Source organism: Aptenodytes forsteri, unplaced genomic scaffold (assembly GCF_000699145.1).
Source record: "Aptenodytes forsteri isolate BGI_AS27 unplaced genomic scaffold, ASM69914v1 Scaffold287, whole genome shotgun sequence".
Taxonomy (NCBI): Eukaryota; Metazoa; Chordata; class Aves; order Sphenisciformes; family Spheniscidae; genus Aptenodytes; species Aptenodytes forsteri.
In genome coordinates, this window is record NW_008794854.1 from 2,537,996 (window position 1) to 2,554,026 (window position 16,031).

At 39.2% G+C, this 16,031-nt stretch overlaps 1 protein-coding gene across 1 annotated transcript in view; it reads left to right on the forward strand.

The window, feature by feature from the left end:
- PROS1 (protein S (alpha)) overlaps positions 1 to 14,156 on the forward strand; it is a 38,389-nt gene extending 24,233 nt beyond the window's left edge. The window contains 7 exon segments of the mRNA XM_009274596.1: positions 1,329 to 1,447; positions 3,532 to 3,721; positions 4,704 to 4,871; positions 5,932 to 6,100; positions 7,560 to 7,708; positions 8,529 to 8,742; positions 11,724 to 14,156. Coding sequence (XP_009272871.1) covers positions 1,329 to 1,447; positions 3,532 to 3,721; positions 4,704 to 4,871; positions 5,932 to 6,100; positions 7,560 to 7,708; positions 8,529 to 8,742; positions 11,724 to 11,869 — 1,155 coding nt within the window. The 3' untranslated portion in view covers positions 11,870 to 14,156.
- The last annotated feature ends 1,875 nt before the right edge of the window (positions 14,157 to 16,031 follow it).

Genomic DNA, 16,031 nt, shown 5'->3' on the forward strand with positions numbered 1-16,031 from the left:
TGTTGTCCCTCCAACAGATATCAGGGTGGTTGAAGTTCCCCATGAGGACCAGGGCTTGTGAGTGTGAGGCTGCTCCTATCTGTCTATAGAGGGCCTCATCTGCTCGGTCTTCCTGGTCAGGTGGCCTGTAGCAGACCCCCACTGTAATGTCACCTGTCCCTGCCTTCCCTTTAATCCTGACCCATAAGCTCTCGGTCAGCTCCTCATCCATCCCCAGGCAGAGCTCCACGCACTCCAGCTGGTCATTGACATAGAGGGTGACACCCCCTCCTCATCTCCCCTGCCTGTCCTTCCTAAAGAGCCTGTATCCCTCCATCCCAGCACTCCAATCATAGAGACCATCCCACCATGTCCCCGTGATGCCAATGAGATTGTAGCCCTGCGTCAGAATTCCTGGATATAAATGTCTTTGTTTAAAACTTCAGGTAGATGAATACCTGAAAGAATAAGCACTATTTTTTTTCCCCTCTCATTGCAACTGCAGTTGGCTGACTGTGATTACTCACATTGACTTTGGCTAAAGCATTAGGATTAATCCCAGTTCTACATACTGTTGTAGGCCTTTTAGTTGCCACGAATACTTAGAACTTCTTTTACAGTTTTCCTGAGAATGTAGTCTTAAGAGCTTCATATCCCCACTAACAGTTCTCAGAAATATTAATTTAGTACTATTCCAGCAGGAATTGTGGTGTTGATTTCATCAACATTCCTTTCCAGAGCTCAAATAGGACAAGTACATTCAAGGAACAGCCAGATAGAAACATTTTCTATTCATCTGTAACTTAATCCACTTGTAAGTTGTTACTTTTTATTCGAGGTAAATGATTCTAGTAGTACTAGAGATTGTTCAGCTATGAGTAGTTGTACATCAATATTGATAGAGAAAATAAAAGGTGATTTTTTTTTTTTTTTTTTTTTAATTAAATCTTTACAAGACACAGCTCTGGCCCCATTCCCTTCTAACACCAGCTCAGGTTTAGATTCCAGACAACTTTAATAATGGAGCCTGGCAGGACCCTAGTAGGTTGGTGTCACAGGTCCCTGGTGAAAGGAAAGTGCCTGATGGAAGATTTGAATTCTTGATTCAAATACTAAATATTTAAATATTAGTTGCAATTCACCAGAACTGTGTTTGAACCTGAATTATCCTCCAACAGCTTGAATAAATGGACATTTCAAGCAAAAAGAAAAACGCACCCCTTCATTTGTACATAGGTATTCAAGTTTAAAAAAAAAAAAAAAAAGACAGGCTAACAGCCAACAATAGGAATTGCTTCATGAAGTATTACAATGCATTAACAGCTTTTTTTATTCTCTACCATTTTCAGTCCGTTACTGCATGTATCCCGCTGAACCTTGAAAAGAATTATGAACTGCTTTATCTGGCAGAGCAATTTATAGGAATTCCTGTCCTGTACTTAAAGTTTAAATTGCCAAATGTCACGAGGTAAGCATTTGCTATTGGTAAAAGTATGCATTGAAATTACGGTCATTTGTTTCCATTAATTTTCTGAGGGTTTAGAAAGAGTGCCATTGCATGCATAAATTATATCACCGTCTCCCCACTGGTTAAGATACCTTTATGTGGAGAATGAATTAACTCGGGCTCCTACAGGTACTAGCACTTAGAGGAAGCTGGAGTCATTTGAAAGTGGACAGGCAGGAGTAATGTGTCTGGCGTCAGTTTACAGCATCTCTTACTGGTTGTACCGTGTCCTTGAGCCACCTCATCAGAGGTGCTGTCAGAGACAGCAGCTCTCTCACATGGCAAAACTAAAAGGTCAGCAAGTTTCTTCCAGGTACCTCAGAAGCAGGTAGGAGGCAGTAGCAGCTGTGTCCCAGCCAGGGGGACAGTGCACAGCTGGGGCAAGACATGCACCATTGGCATTCAGGTGTGATCATATCTGTGAATAACAGAGTTGGAGTCTTCCAGCCATTACAGTCCTGGTTACCAGTGCTGTTGTGGGGAGAGGTGTATGAACTGGGAGAAAGAGTTCAGAGAGATCCGGACGTGAATGGGCAAAAAAGGAAGAGGATTGAGGGCACTGAGTTTAATAGGCAGTAGGTCCCATTGGTTTTTGGTCAAGAGAGCAAAGAGATGGGTGCTTCCTTATGACAGAAGCTTACTCTTCCCCTGAAGGAAAGAGCAGGGGCTGGGGAAGGGCGGAGACGGTGATACAGATACAGGAAGGCATTTAGAATTCTCAACGTAAAATTCAGATGTTATAGGAAAATAATTACTGTACAGCTTCCAGTTATATAAGGCTTTTGTTTGGATGTTGCTGGGTAGAAGCTGTGACATGCTACACACGTACTGCTGAGAAACAAAACCAGGCCAATGCTTGCCGTCACCACGCCACCGTGCTTCCTTTCACAAGGTGTTCCAAGGACACTGATAGAGCACCTTGTCTAGAGCACCGTCTGTATGATTTCCTTTACAGCTATCAGAACAATTGCTAATGGTAGTGACCCCTTTATTACTCTTGGACTTCTTCACTGCGGCAGCTGAAATTGCAGCATTCCTTGACTTACTGACCGAACAACTTGAGGGTAACAGCAGCAGCAGCAGCTGTTGAGCTGGTGATCCCCAGAGCCTCAGAACCTTACAGAAGGACATAAATATTGAGAACTTTTTCCTCTGCCCCTATTTCAAGTTGACCAGCCATTAATGCTGTCCTGGAAGACCTTTCTAAGATGATAAACGTTTGAAGCTATCTTAATAGTCTCTGTGTAAATACAGAGTGATTTTTCTGTGGGTCTGCATGAGAGACAATGACATCTAGTGGACAAAGAACAAGACAGAGTGAAAGCTACCCGAATTCTTAATTACAGCTCCCTTACTTGTTTCTTTTGTTGTCTTCATCAAATCCTAACTTCCAAATGCTTTGTTTTCTCCTTTCATCCTTAATCTATTTTATCTAGTCCAAAAGTTCTAGGAAACAAGGACCGTTTTTCACAATACATATACTCTCTCTCTTCCACTGTACAGGTACCATAATGTAAACCACATTAGCATGTGTTCAACCAACTGCCAAGATCCAGACAACAAATCTCCAAATTAGAGAATGACATATAAAAGGCAGCAGTAACCAAAACAAATTGCTAGGTTAAAATTGTTGTAGGACAACACTTGGCAACCCTGTTGTACTGAAGCACATCATAGATCATGTATTTTTTCCGCATCGCATCTCCAAGAAATGCGATAAGAATATTACATCTATCTTCTTACTCAAGGGGGTGTGATATCCTTCACATGTAAAGCTCATAGCAGATTTGGGAACTGAACCAAGGCTCTTTCAAATCCCAGCTCAGGGCATTAATCTCAAAACTTTCACTGGATTCGGATGAACAAGGCTTACATTAGATTCTGCTTTTGACTAATTGTGTGCAAATGTCACAACTGCTCAGATACAGAGTTACCAAAAGGTTAGTATCTATGAACCTCTTTTTACCCTATTAATGAGTTATCCTAGGCTATACAGTGTTTCATGTTTCCTGTCTTCTCATTAAGATTCCTTCTTCACAACTCAGATTTACAGCAGAATTTGATTTCCGGACATATGATGCAGAGGGAGTTATACTATATGCAGAATCCCTTGACAATACAGCATGGATCTTGCTTGCTCTTCGTGATGGAAAGATTGAAATTCAATTCAAGAATGAATTTGGAACAAAAGTCACCAGTGGAGGCAAAGCCATTAATGATGGACTGTGGCATATAGTAAGCTGGGTTTTCCTCTCCCCTTTGCTTCCTTTAATCCACTATGGGAACACTCTGTCTTGATAAGTCAAGTAGGGAGAAACTAAGCAACTATTAAAAAGGCCTAAAATGATTCCCTCAAATCCGAGATTTAAAAATCAACAAGCAATGCACAAAGAATGCCTTACATCTGGGAAATCGTAGCCCCTGTTTACGATTGAGAAAGAGGTAATTACCACTAGCTGGCAACACAGGAATTACTCTTTGTAATCATGAAAAAGGAAGCAGCAGAATATTAAAAACTGTGATTGCATGGTCAAGTGCATAGTTATTAGATACTTTGTCTAGAGAGCAAGTTTTACATTTGCTAGACCAGAAATCCATCTTGTTCTTTAAGCTTGCATACCTAAGCTGAAAGGCCTTGCTCACTTACACCATCCATAAACCACACCAAATTAACATCAGTTAGGTTTCGTTTGTTTGTTTTTAAAGGGGGGTGAGAGAAGCTAGCATTCTGCGTAGACCTCCTGTTTCTGTTCAGTACAACTTCCTCGAGATTAAAAGTCTACTTTGATGCCTAATAATAGTGGGAGCAAGCATTGAATCTATTTTGTCTATGTCCCATCTGAAGATTCAATCCTCTGTCGCACGTTGCCGTGACATGGAGAACTGTATGCCAAATGTGGATTGGATATAGAGCAATTGTAGAAATCAGCTTCTTGCAAACTCTAGTTTGCTTTATGCGCTACAATCAGCTGCCTGGGTTTTCCCAGCAGTAGGATGAGGGTGGAAGGGAAGATCATCCTCCTGTGGGTGTCCATGGATGTGGACAGTTGTCATGATTCAAGTTTAAATATGCTGTAAGTGTTGACTGCATTAAAACTATTTTACAAGTTAAGTGTTTAGGGAAACATTAGTAATGCTTCATACGGGTATATGTAATTAGTATTTAAAATATTCTACATGTTTGTGTATATATGTAATTATTTGCATTTAATTATAGATATCAGTTGAAGAACTAGAACACAGCATCAGTGTAAAAATAGCTAAAGAAGCCGTGATGAGTATTAACAGCCCAGGAACTCTTTTTAAACAGTCACAGGGTTTCTTGGAAACTAAGGTGTACATTGCAGGATTACCTCACAAAGTGGGCAACACTCTTGTTAAACAGGTAACTAATAAGAGTAGTGTTGATTAATACTGTTCTGTTATTTGTTTGGTTTTGTATTGTTTACTTAGTAGTCACGGAGGAAGGAAGAGTGGCATGGAATCCATTTAGAAAATGAAAATCAGGTTATTAAACCACTGTTTTGAAAATAAATATGCATGAAGCTTTGTAGTCCATCTTCAGTTAGGTTTCAGTTATAAAAACACAGCACTTACAGTCTAATTGTTCAGGATTCTGTAGCCTGTTTCCTAATATAGCTTTAAGATTCCCTAAATCACCACCACTTCTGCTGCGAGAGCATTTCAGAGTGATTCATGTTTCTGGTGCTGGCTTTTGCTAGGCTCTGAATAGGTATGGAATTCGCTGTGCAGGCAGCACAATGAGCTTTCATTTTTAATAGGTTTTATAATAGCCCAGGCTAGACAAGGCCCATGATTCTTTCAGTCTTCCGTCCTCAACAGCTCTGTCTTATGCTGGGGATGGGTACAGTCAAGTTGTTGCGACTGTCTGCTTCTCAGTCCAGGAGCCCTCAAACTAATTGGCAGTCTAAACAGAGAGGCAAAAAGTAACTGTGCAGTAGAGGCTGCACTTCTTTTTTTAAATCCATTTTTGCTCAAAAGCGAAGCAGAGAGAAAAAATGTGAAGAAATACATCCCCTTACTCAACAGAAAGTAATTCCAGAAATTTCTTTGTACTTTGGTACAAGGAGAAGACGAAACCTTGAACAAGGAACAGTGCTAGTTATCACTGTCTTTCAGCTACAGAAAAGCTGTTGTGACCTAAACAAAAGGACAGCATGAGCTTCAAAAATTGAAGCAATCTGTTTTGTACAGATCACTGGCAACAAAATGGGAAATGTTATTAAATCAGGAATACCTTTTGAAGGCTGAGGTACTAAATGCATGCCATTTGTTTTCTCCCAGCATCAGTGCTGTAACCTATAGCGTTGATAAGGCTATTATTGGCTACCCAGAAACAAGTTGATATGTAAAGTAATGCCTTATTATTAACATTTTTAAAACAACTTTGAACGCAAACACCTAGCGCTGTAATTCTTCTACAGATTAACCCTCGTCTAGATGGGTGCATTCGTGCGTGGAACCTGATGAATCAGGGACATTCAGGTGTAAAAGAGGTTATTCAAGAAAAACAAAGCAAACACTGTTTAGTAGCAGTGGGGAGAGGATCCTTCTACCCTGGCACTGGAATGGCACAGTTTCAGATAAACTATAGTAAGTATTTTTCTGTCTATTACTGTATTTTTTGCAGGACTGGTGGTGGAACTGATGAATTGTTAAAAGAAAGAAAGAAAAAAAAAAGAGACACACAAACTAAGCTATATACCACGGCATCCAACAGTGATTCCCGTAACTTCTGTTAGAAGTTTGCTTGAATGAGAATTCTGATCCCATTGGTGTCATCCATTTAATTTCTGAAGTGCTGTAGGTTAGGAAGCATATTCTTTATTTGCAAAGGATGGGCACTGTTGAACACATTCACTTTCCAAAGATCTAATTCTGTCCCCTGTTCATCAGTTGGGAAATCTGTCATATTACTGACAGAAAAAGAAGGTTGGGGGTGGAGAAAGGGTCGGTGATAGTTTTGTGTATGCAATTCTGCGTCTAAACGAACATCCTATCTAGAGGTTTTAGGTGCACCTCTTGCTCCTTCCTGAACCCAGAACTTTCTTGCCTGACCTCCTGCCCTAATTTCAAAATTTCCAATCCAGGATCTCCTTGTGCACACCTGAGAGCCCAAAATGAGACATCTCTTGAGCATCATCCCAAATCCTGTTGTTACTATAGTCTTCCCCATCCCAAATGCTATGCCACCCTTCAGCCCTGCTCTGATCCCCAATCCTTTTCATTCCAGGACTTGCTATTCTTTCCCAGGCCTTTTCTTTAAATTCCCTAGCCCACTTCAAAAGATTTCTCTTTCTGTTCTCACCTCCCCCCTCGGCCCCCAAATCCAAGAGGCTGCCCACACCTACTGCTGCCCTTCTATGAGCTGTTATAGCCAACTGTCTCCCTGCCCATCTGGCTTTGTGTAGGAATATAACCTCACCTCATACTTTAGGATTTCTGCTTCCTCAAGAAACTACCAGAAATCAAGAAACTACTAGGTTTGACTGGGGGTGGGGTGGGTGAAGACACACTGGAAAAGATAGAAAAGATGACAAATACCTCTTTAAACAGTAATTTTTATATTAGCTTAACTATGAATGCATCATATGGAATTCTATTTGCACCATCTGCATATTTACTTCGCACACCTGCATATTCCCATTTTAATAGTAGAATTGCTTTGGAATGAAAAAGTGTATGAGAACTGCCAATCTTCTACTCAGTGGCAGCAATTTATGAGTAAATTAGTTGTTTGGGTTTAATTTTGAACTGACCTCTAATGAATGTGGCACCTGTTCTGCATTAGTATGGAGAAGGTAGCAAAAAAAAAAAAGTCCATAAACACAGAAGATTAGAGAAGATGCAGGATTAAAGTTTTGTTGTTTCATTTGGTTTTTCTTTTTTAGACTTATAGTTCTTGCTAAAAGTTCCAAAGTTCACTGTTTTTTTCTGGAGATTAGTACTAATTTTTCCACAGTGGGAGCAGATTAAATACTAACTTTTAACACCATATTAATTTTTCATTAGCAGATGGATTTATTAATTGCAATTATTCTTTTTAAAACAGATAATCTTGACAGTGCTGAAGATTGGCTAATAAATGTGACTATGACTATTCGCCCATCCACAGACACTGGTGTTATGTTTGCCTTGGTTTCTAATGAAACAGTGCCTCTTGCTTTGTCTATAGTGGACTCTAACTCTTCTGACTCACAGGTGATCTTACAATTATCATAGCAGCTGATATGCATATAAGTCACACCTCTTGTTTTTATCTCACTTAACTTACTACTCCATCTGTGAAAAACCAAACTAAAAAAAGCTACTCACACTTACTTGCAGTGGAGCTGGTAGGCTGAATTAATATTTTGAAAAGCACATAGATCATATAGTGATGTGCAGAAAATATATTACTATTAACGATTGCTACAGCAGTGACTAAGCACTAAGCACTCTTAAATCAGGTACTATCCATTACATGACATCTTCTTTAACCTTTCATTCCAAATGCACAAAGCAGAAAGAGGAATATGACAGAAGTAGAATGATGATACTATAGTAATGGCATCATGTTAGTTTCAATTTATAAACAGATCTTTTGGTCCTTAAGTTTTCATTTATATCTGTTTACATCAGGCATCCAAAGATAGAGCATGATTATACACCATGGCTAATCCATGCTTTTGCCCGACATAAAAACCTTTAGTGAACACTTGGTTACCTTTGAAGCTGTAGCAGTACTCCATTTGCCTTTAAGAGAAACAGGATTTCACCTCAGAACCATAGCCAAAGGTTTTTTTAGAGTGAACATTCTCACTTAAAAATTTAAGCATATAAATGAATGGCATTTGTCACCAAAGGTGATGATTATACATCAACTTTGGTAACTTTTCCAACTTAAGGTACTAGTTTTTAAAATGTGGCTCTAACATTTCCTTTTCTTCTACTTCCAAATATAAAATGCATCAGAACTAAGTAAAATTGTGTGTTAAAGTTACATGTGACATCTTTTGTGACCTACCATTCTTCTGTTTAGAGAATCATTGTGACCATTGGAAGCATCACTGTTGCACATCTGGAGTCAAAGAAGTTATGTACACCCAGAAAAGTGCTGGTTGGACTTGTAGTAACCAAACAGCAACTTGAACTGTCTGTTGATTCACACACAGACAGAAGCAATTCAGAGCAACTGTCTATCCTGCATCAAGCAATGATGGCAAACGTTGTTACCTACTTGGGCGGCCTGCCAGGTGAATTACATTTCTTTTCATTAATTTGATGATTTGTACAAGCCTGATTATATTCAGCCTTATGCAAGCTAGAAAAATCCTACAACTGCACAAAAAGAAACAGGTTTTTTTTTTCCCCCCAAGTGCTTCTTGTTTCATCTAGTCTATTCAGCTTTTGAGGGAGCCTGCTTTTCAACAGTAGCATTATTAGGCCCATTAAAAGGCATGAGTCTCTCTCTAGAGGTTTGAATTTGGAAGATGTCTTGATTTTTGAGCTGGGGAGGAGTGAGCATTGCTTATTTCTGAAATGCCACCAGCTGGCACAATTTAGGAACTGCATCAAACATATAAGAAAACCAGGCATTTGTAAGTAAGTTAAGTGTCAGAAGTGCCAAAGGAGAAGTCAGGAATATGGTTTCAGCAATTAAACTCTGGGCAATAGATGACTGCAATCTTTGAGACAGAAAATGTGTTGAAACAGCAAATATTTTGTTTAAAGCAAGACTGGGGATACACCTGCAGATTAAGACATGTACAAGCATTATTTTGTACAGGAAGTGTACACATGCTTATCTATAAAATAGTTTGACTTCAGGGTGAATCATGAAGAAAAAGAGCATTGCCACAGATGAGGAATTTTCAAAGCCTAAGATCTTCAAACTTGATCTTCAAAATTGGTAGAGGAAAGACACCATGGTTACAATGTTACTGCTGCCAGAGCTTTTCTGTATCCTCTGTTAAAGTTATTTTAGGGAGAATAAGTCGCAATTCCTAAGGAAATTCTAAGAGTTTGACCAACACAGTCTTGAATTGACGTCCATTTTACATGTAGGCTGCAGCGTCATAGCACTGCCTCAGATACAGCTGGTCTTTATCTGCAGTGTGGTTCTGCAGGAGACAGGAGTAGAAAGAGGGGAGGAACTGCGTATCTGTTGAAGATGATCTCTTTAGGCATTTCTTCCAAGATAGTGTACACAGGGGAAGTTGGAATTATGGTTCCACCCTGTAGACTTGCTTGTCAGAATAGAAGCAAGGTGTTTAGGGCAGCACGGCAGGTACCACAGCCTCTGTCTGAAGCAGTGGTTGCCTCGGTATCCAGGCCCATATGTTGGAACTTACCTGGTCTCTACAAGTCTTCATACACTGGTAATCAAGGATGAAACAAGGTTTAGGCACCAAATATGAGAATTTCTCCTCTAATTTTGTTTTTGAATGGATATGCAATATCTTGGAACCCAAATAACCAGGTGAGTTCAATTCAAATTGAATGTGTAGAATGAGAAGAGTGCACTAGTGGTGCAGTATCATCACATACCACAGTAGGTAAGTGTCAGTGTTTTCATAATAACTTCTCACTTTTAAAAAGAGAGATGAAGTCAGTATTTACTTAGTAGAAGTGAGTCAGTAGGTTAACTGAGCCATAGTAACTTAACTAAGATTCCGGTCATTTTTTAGACCTCTTCATCTTTGTGATATTTAAATGATTCTTTCTAGTACATTGCCAGTCACAGAGTAATTGGCATCTTAAGAGCTAAGACCTTGGCGTCAGTCATGCATCCCAAACAGATAAGAAGCAAATATTAGTTACTTGCTGCTCCTTAAAAGTAAGTGTAATCTCTCAGTTTTAAAAAGTATCTTCAACGTGCAAATTAGCAAAAAAAAACCCTCTATATGTGTAAACAGTTTCTACTTGGAGGTCTCAAAAAAGCAACAAAAAACCCCATGTTATCCAAAGCAGCCTCTTCCACAACAGCTTCTGTTATCAAAGAGAGAAAAAGTAATATAGGAAAACTTACTTTAGGTTTACACCAATTCATTTACTCACTGGATAACTCACCCCTGAAAAGCCTCTGGGATTATTGAGCAGTATAAAAAGGTAGGTAAGGATCCCCACACTGAGCTACAGTGCACAGAACTGTATGGTTAAAAGGCACCTAACAAAAATATGCATTTCATGAAGATCAAAAGTCCCCATTTTTGATACACATTTCTTCAAACTAGTAACAGCGTTGGGAGTACGGCTCTTTGTTCATTAATTCAGCACAACCAGTGCAGGCAAAATGAGACTTGCACAGTTCTACGACAGCAGTGTTATCATCACTGGAGTAAAAAGAGCAGAAGAGCATGATTCTACAGGGCTGTTTGTACAGTACCTCAGCTTACAGCAAAATAAAATCACAAGGAAGCAACATTTCTTGTTCCCCAGACAATCAAGTCTATGTTCTAGGAGGGATAGGATGATTAACATCTGACCAAAAAAAAAAAAAAAAAAAAAAAAAAAAAAGACGGTGCTCTTGAGATCAGCTTCTAGGCATCCTCATTCTAGTTGCTGAAGGCTTGGATCACATTATGTCTACCTTGTAAGAATCCAGTTGTACCCTAAGACCTCAGAGCAGTGCCTGCTTTATTTTGTGCTTAACATTGTTTCCTGAAAGCATATCCATGATCTGATGTTGCCATAACCCAAACAATACCTAAACGAGCAACAGATAAAGTGAGTCTTTCACAGAGAATTGACTTCGAAGAAGCAGTAAGAAAGCAGTAAAATGAGCAGAGTTCCCAGAGGTCCTCTGTCTGAGAACTTGCAGATTTTAATCCAGAGTAGCTTTCTGGCAAAAGCAAGATGGTTCTTTCTGTGACCTCTAAACCCATAAACATCTGTTTGTCGGTCAGGACAAGAACAGTGGGCTCCAGGAAACAAACTATTGGTTCACTGTTGTTGATACAGAAGATGCTACTAATATTCATGTAATTAGGTTTCTGGATGGGAATAGACTTCTAACGCATAGTTCACACTTTACTGACCTTTCTCAGCTTTGTGGACTTTATCTCGGTCTTAAAGAAAAGGGATAAGAACTTAAGTGTTTCATGCCAAATTGCTCTTTTCTCCCATGACTAACTAATGGACGGGGAATGGAGTATTGCCCATGTTTTTGCTAATCTGAAAAATACATAAGACTTTGCATGCCTTGACTTAATAAATTGAATGTGTTTCTGTGCAGATGTTCCCCTGGGTGCTACGTTAGTAACTGCTTTTTACAATGGCTGCATGGACGTCAAGGTCAACAACAGACAGCTGGATCTGGATGAAGCCATTTCTAAACACAATGACATTAGATCTCACTCGTGCCCACTGATTATGCAGTAACCATTCAATTCTTAAATTAACTTTTTTCTTTCAGATATAATTTGTGTACTTAGCCTCATGCCATAATGAAGCCTGTATTATTTTATTCAAGATGTGTCAGGAAAATAATCAACAGTGTGTATTTCCTCCCTTTTATATAGAATGGGGGAAAAAAATCCCCTCTCCTTTCAGCTGTAAAGAGACAATCAAGATCAAAATTCTGCAAAATGTTCTTTTATTCATATCAGTGATAAATCTTAAGGCTAGATTTATCTTTCATGTTCATAGTATGCCCTTGACATATTTAGTTTGGAGAAAAAGTTCAGGAAGTTCTGTTTAGAACCATTTTTACTTCTTATTTTTCATATATCAACACAAAGTTACAAGTGGCAAATTTTGGTAATGTATTTGAATCTAAACAAAACCAGCCTCATTAAACTTTTCAAAGCATAACATACAAAGAGAAATCTCTACAGGTTTTATAATATGTGCTTTTGGTAAAGGAAAAATACTCCGGAATCCAGAGCCCAAGCTCTCTGTGAATATGTTTACAAGTTGTATCAGTATTGATAAAGCAACTTCAAAACTGAAATGTTTTTGTAAGTAGCTCTATTTTTGAAAATAGCTCTTGTTACACTGTACCAGCTTTAATTCTTCTGTCTTAGGAACCTAGCTTTAGACTTTTAACAGAGTTCTGGATTAGGTCAGGTAATTTACTTTCAAAGTGGGTTAAAATATACCCCAGGCAGTTTTGGAAAACAGAGGACACGGCTTGAAAGAAGGAGCTCTGGTCTTCATCACAGGACATCAAACTGGAATTTGCTAAGTAAAGCTAAGAAATTGTGGCAAACATTTCTTCCATTTGTGGCAAATCTGGCACTCCTCAATACGAGCACCCTCTAATGGTCCATCATATTCAGTTTATTTAGGTCAACCTTGCATTCACAGAGCCCCAGAAGAGATTTATTTGTGAGCCCTGTTGCAGTTGTGTTTCTGACATACTTGAAAGCCTAAATTTTGCTAGTAACATCAGAATGTAAAGGCATATTCTGCTCAGCCAACTTTAATAGAACAGGTAATTAGAAAAGTATTGTTTTCCTCAGGTGTGCTCATTTCAAGCATTTCTAATATTTCTTTAACATCCTTTGAGTGTTCCTTCCACTTCCAACCTCATTTTCACACAACCAGAAGCCTCCCTGTGCAGCTCACCTAGTGGTTTTGTTAACCCCAAACCAAGTAAATAGCAAGAGAATTGCCGTAAGCGATGAATATATACTCTCATCCATCAATCAAAGAGACATTTATCTGCCAGGATTCTTGACCTGAGGTTTGCTTTCTTCGCTTGAGACACTGAAGTGGAAATGTATGTGCAGAAGGATGGATTGTGACAATATTCATTTTGAGGATTGCCTTTCTCCAGAGATCTTCCCAGTGACATTAGTGAGGTTTCTTTCATTGTTGAGTACTAACATTAGTACATCAGTATTGCAGAATCTGAACCCATCTTTCAACGTTATTGCTTTGTCTGAGGTTATTGTTAACTCCACTTCCCACTTGTGTAATGTAATACAGGATTTGCTGACTTTCACACCAGCCAGCCTCAGTACAGTCTCCGAATCTGGCCAGCGCTGGTTCATACGCAGCTGCTTATCAGCAGAAATACCACACGGCTGACACCCAGGGCCTGACTGCCAGTGAACTACTAGTTGAAATTTCTACGATGGCATGTAAAAAAAGCTTTGATTTCTCCAGACTCCATGGAGGGGAAGTAACTGCAGGAAAGCATCCCTCCCTGCTCTCCTCCCATCCCACCACACACATTCTTCGTTTGGGCCCAAGTTGAAGCATAACTCAACTGAAATAAGCAGGTTTTGCATGCGAGGCGGAGCTGAATTGGGACTTTGGACATCAAATACATGCGATTACTTCAGTTATAGTATCTCAGTGTCACCCACTGAATTCTGGAAAGCCCTTGGGTCAGCCGCTTTGCCTTGTGTAACAAACACAGAAATGATGAGATGAGGAACACAAAGTAAAGTGTCAGCAATACTCTAAATGCTTATGTTGGCCTGTGCGAACAGGAGAAGAAAAGGTTTGCTTTGGTTTGTTTGTTTAAGTGTAATAAATGGTATAGAGGTGCAATTAAAGAAAACAAAAATCACTTAATTTTCCCCGCACAGACACCATTTCTTTTTGTTTTCACAGAAGACTATTTTAGAGTATTGTAGTTATAATGAAGCCTCTGCACTTTTTTTTTTAAATGTAAAAGTGCCTCTCTATTGTAAGAATTAAATAAAGCAGCATTTGCAAGTTTCTTTTCACTTTAAGTTGTATTTGCATATCTTTGTTCATTGTCACTGTGCACAACTTGTTCTAGTGGTCAAATGGCTTACTCAGGAGATTGTGATAATCTTCAGCATCAAAGAAAAGAATTGGCTCAAATAATATGCTGTCCAAGTAGGCATCCATATTCTTGAGATGAATTTTTAAGTTTATTAATTGTTTAATATTGCCTGAGGAAATTAATCTGTGAAAGAAAGATCAGTGAAAGTTATTGATTCCTATCTTTTCTCCTTCATCAGAGGTATTTAATTGTATTTTTAGGCATAATCATTTCAGCAAGGGCCCTTCAGTGTTTATACAGAACAGCTGGACCCGCTTTGTGCTTTTTCAGCTCCTGTGCACCAAGTGTTACAAATCAGTATGTCCTAATTTCCTTGAAAATGAAATCTAGTCATGGAATTGGTTCTCATTTATACTAGAGCACCTTCCTGCTTATATGCCTGATCTAAGCTTACTTTACATGCTTTAATGCCTGCATGTCTCCTGGTAGAGATAACTGGCTAGATTGTGGGCAAACACCTTCGCTATTGGTATTCAAGATCAGCTCTAGGGCTGTCAAAGAAAGAGGCCAAACTCATTTTCAGTCATTCTAGTCCTGCTTATCACTGAACAATGCACTGATGTTGGTCCTTCGCTGTCATTAGTCATGTGTACATGCTTAATATTTTGCTGTCTCAGCAACCTTGTTATATCAAAATAATCACCCTGATTTGGGAGCAATTTCATGTTTCATCTGCCAAAAGAATTAGATACGAGGAAAACCATAGGAGCTAATACCAAAGGGGTAAGCCAGGCATCATTTTGTGAATAAAAAGGAATCAAGATACTCAGACTCTGGTTTTGTCCCACATTCTTTTCCTGACCACAGTCCTGCAGCTGCAGTTCAGAGGTAAATGACCTTGGTTCCTGTCATTTTAGATAGCTTATTACCTGACATGTTGGTTCAAAAGTGCCAACAAGATGAAAATACTGTAGTGCTATCGTTGGAAATCTAAAGGAGCATCTACAGAAACCTCCATCCAAACTACCTATGAAAAACCTCATAGTAACAGGGTTTACCGTTCATGTTTTCAAAATATGCTTCCTATCCACAAAATGACTATACCCCCATTGTTACACTGGTCATATCCTTTTGCTCTAAGAGTAGTTACATTTCCATAGGAATATGTGAATAAGCAGCTAAATCATAAGCTGGTTCCAAGTAAGGGAGCTAGTATGTTGCTTACAGACACTTGTATTGAATCAATCAAGTGGTTGCAAATCAACACAGCTGTATGTAATTCAGGACTTAATTACATTGCTTTTTTAAAAAAAGGTTGGGTTTTGTTGTTTAGGGGGGTGGGTGTTGGTTTTTTTAGGAATTTGTAGCATCTCAGCAAACTAGGAAAGTGGAAAAAAACACAAGGAACAAGAAACCAGTATCACGCAACATAGCTTTGCAGAGCCGCAGATTTCCACACCCCCCCCTTGTAATTCAGGATGAGGACCATGGGAAATGCAACAACATATGAAGCAAAAAACACACTCCACACCCACCCCCCTCCCCATAAGCAGTTAGATGTGTTTTGGGAAAGTCAGACATGCAAAGATACTTTAAAAAGTACTGTTGGCATAATTAACATTTTCATACACTAACATAAAAGCATCCTACGCAGCAATCTGTGCCAGGAGATTTTTGAAGTAGCATGGTGCTTTGTTTCTGTCTCTTGACTTTGGAAGCACCAAAAAGGCAGAAACCCAGTCCACTTTGGTGCGCTGGCTTCTATCCAGTCTAGCTGAGCACTTGCCGGAGGGACACACACACACAAAAAAAAAAACCATCAGAAACAACACTAACCAA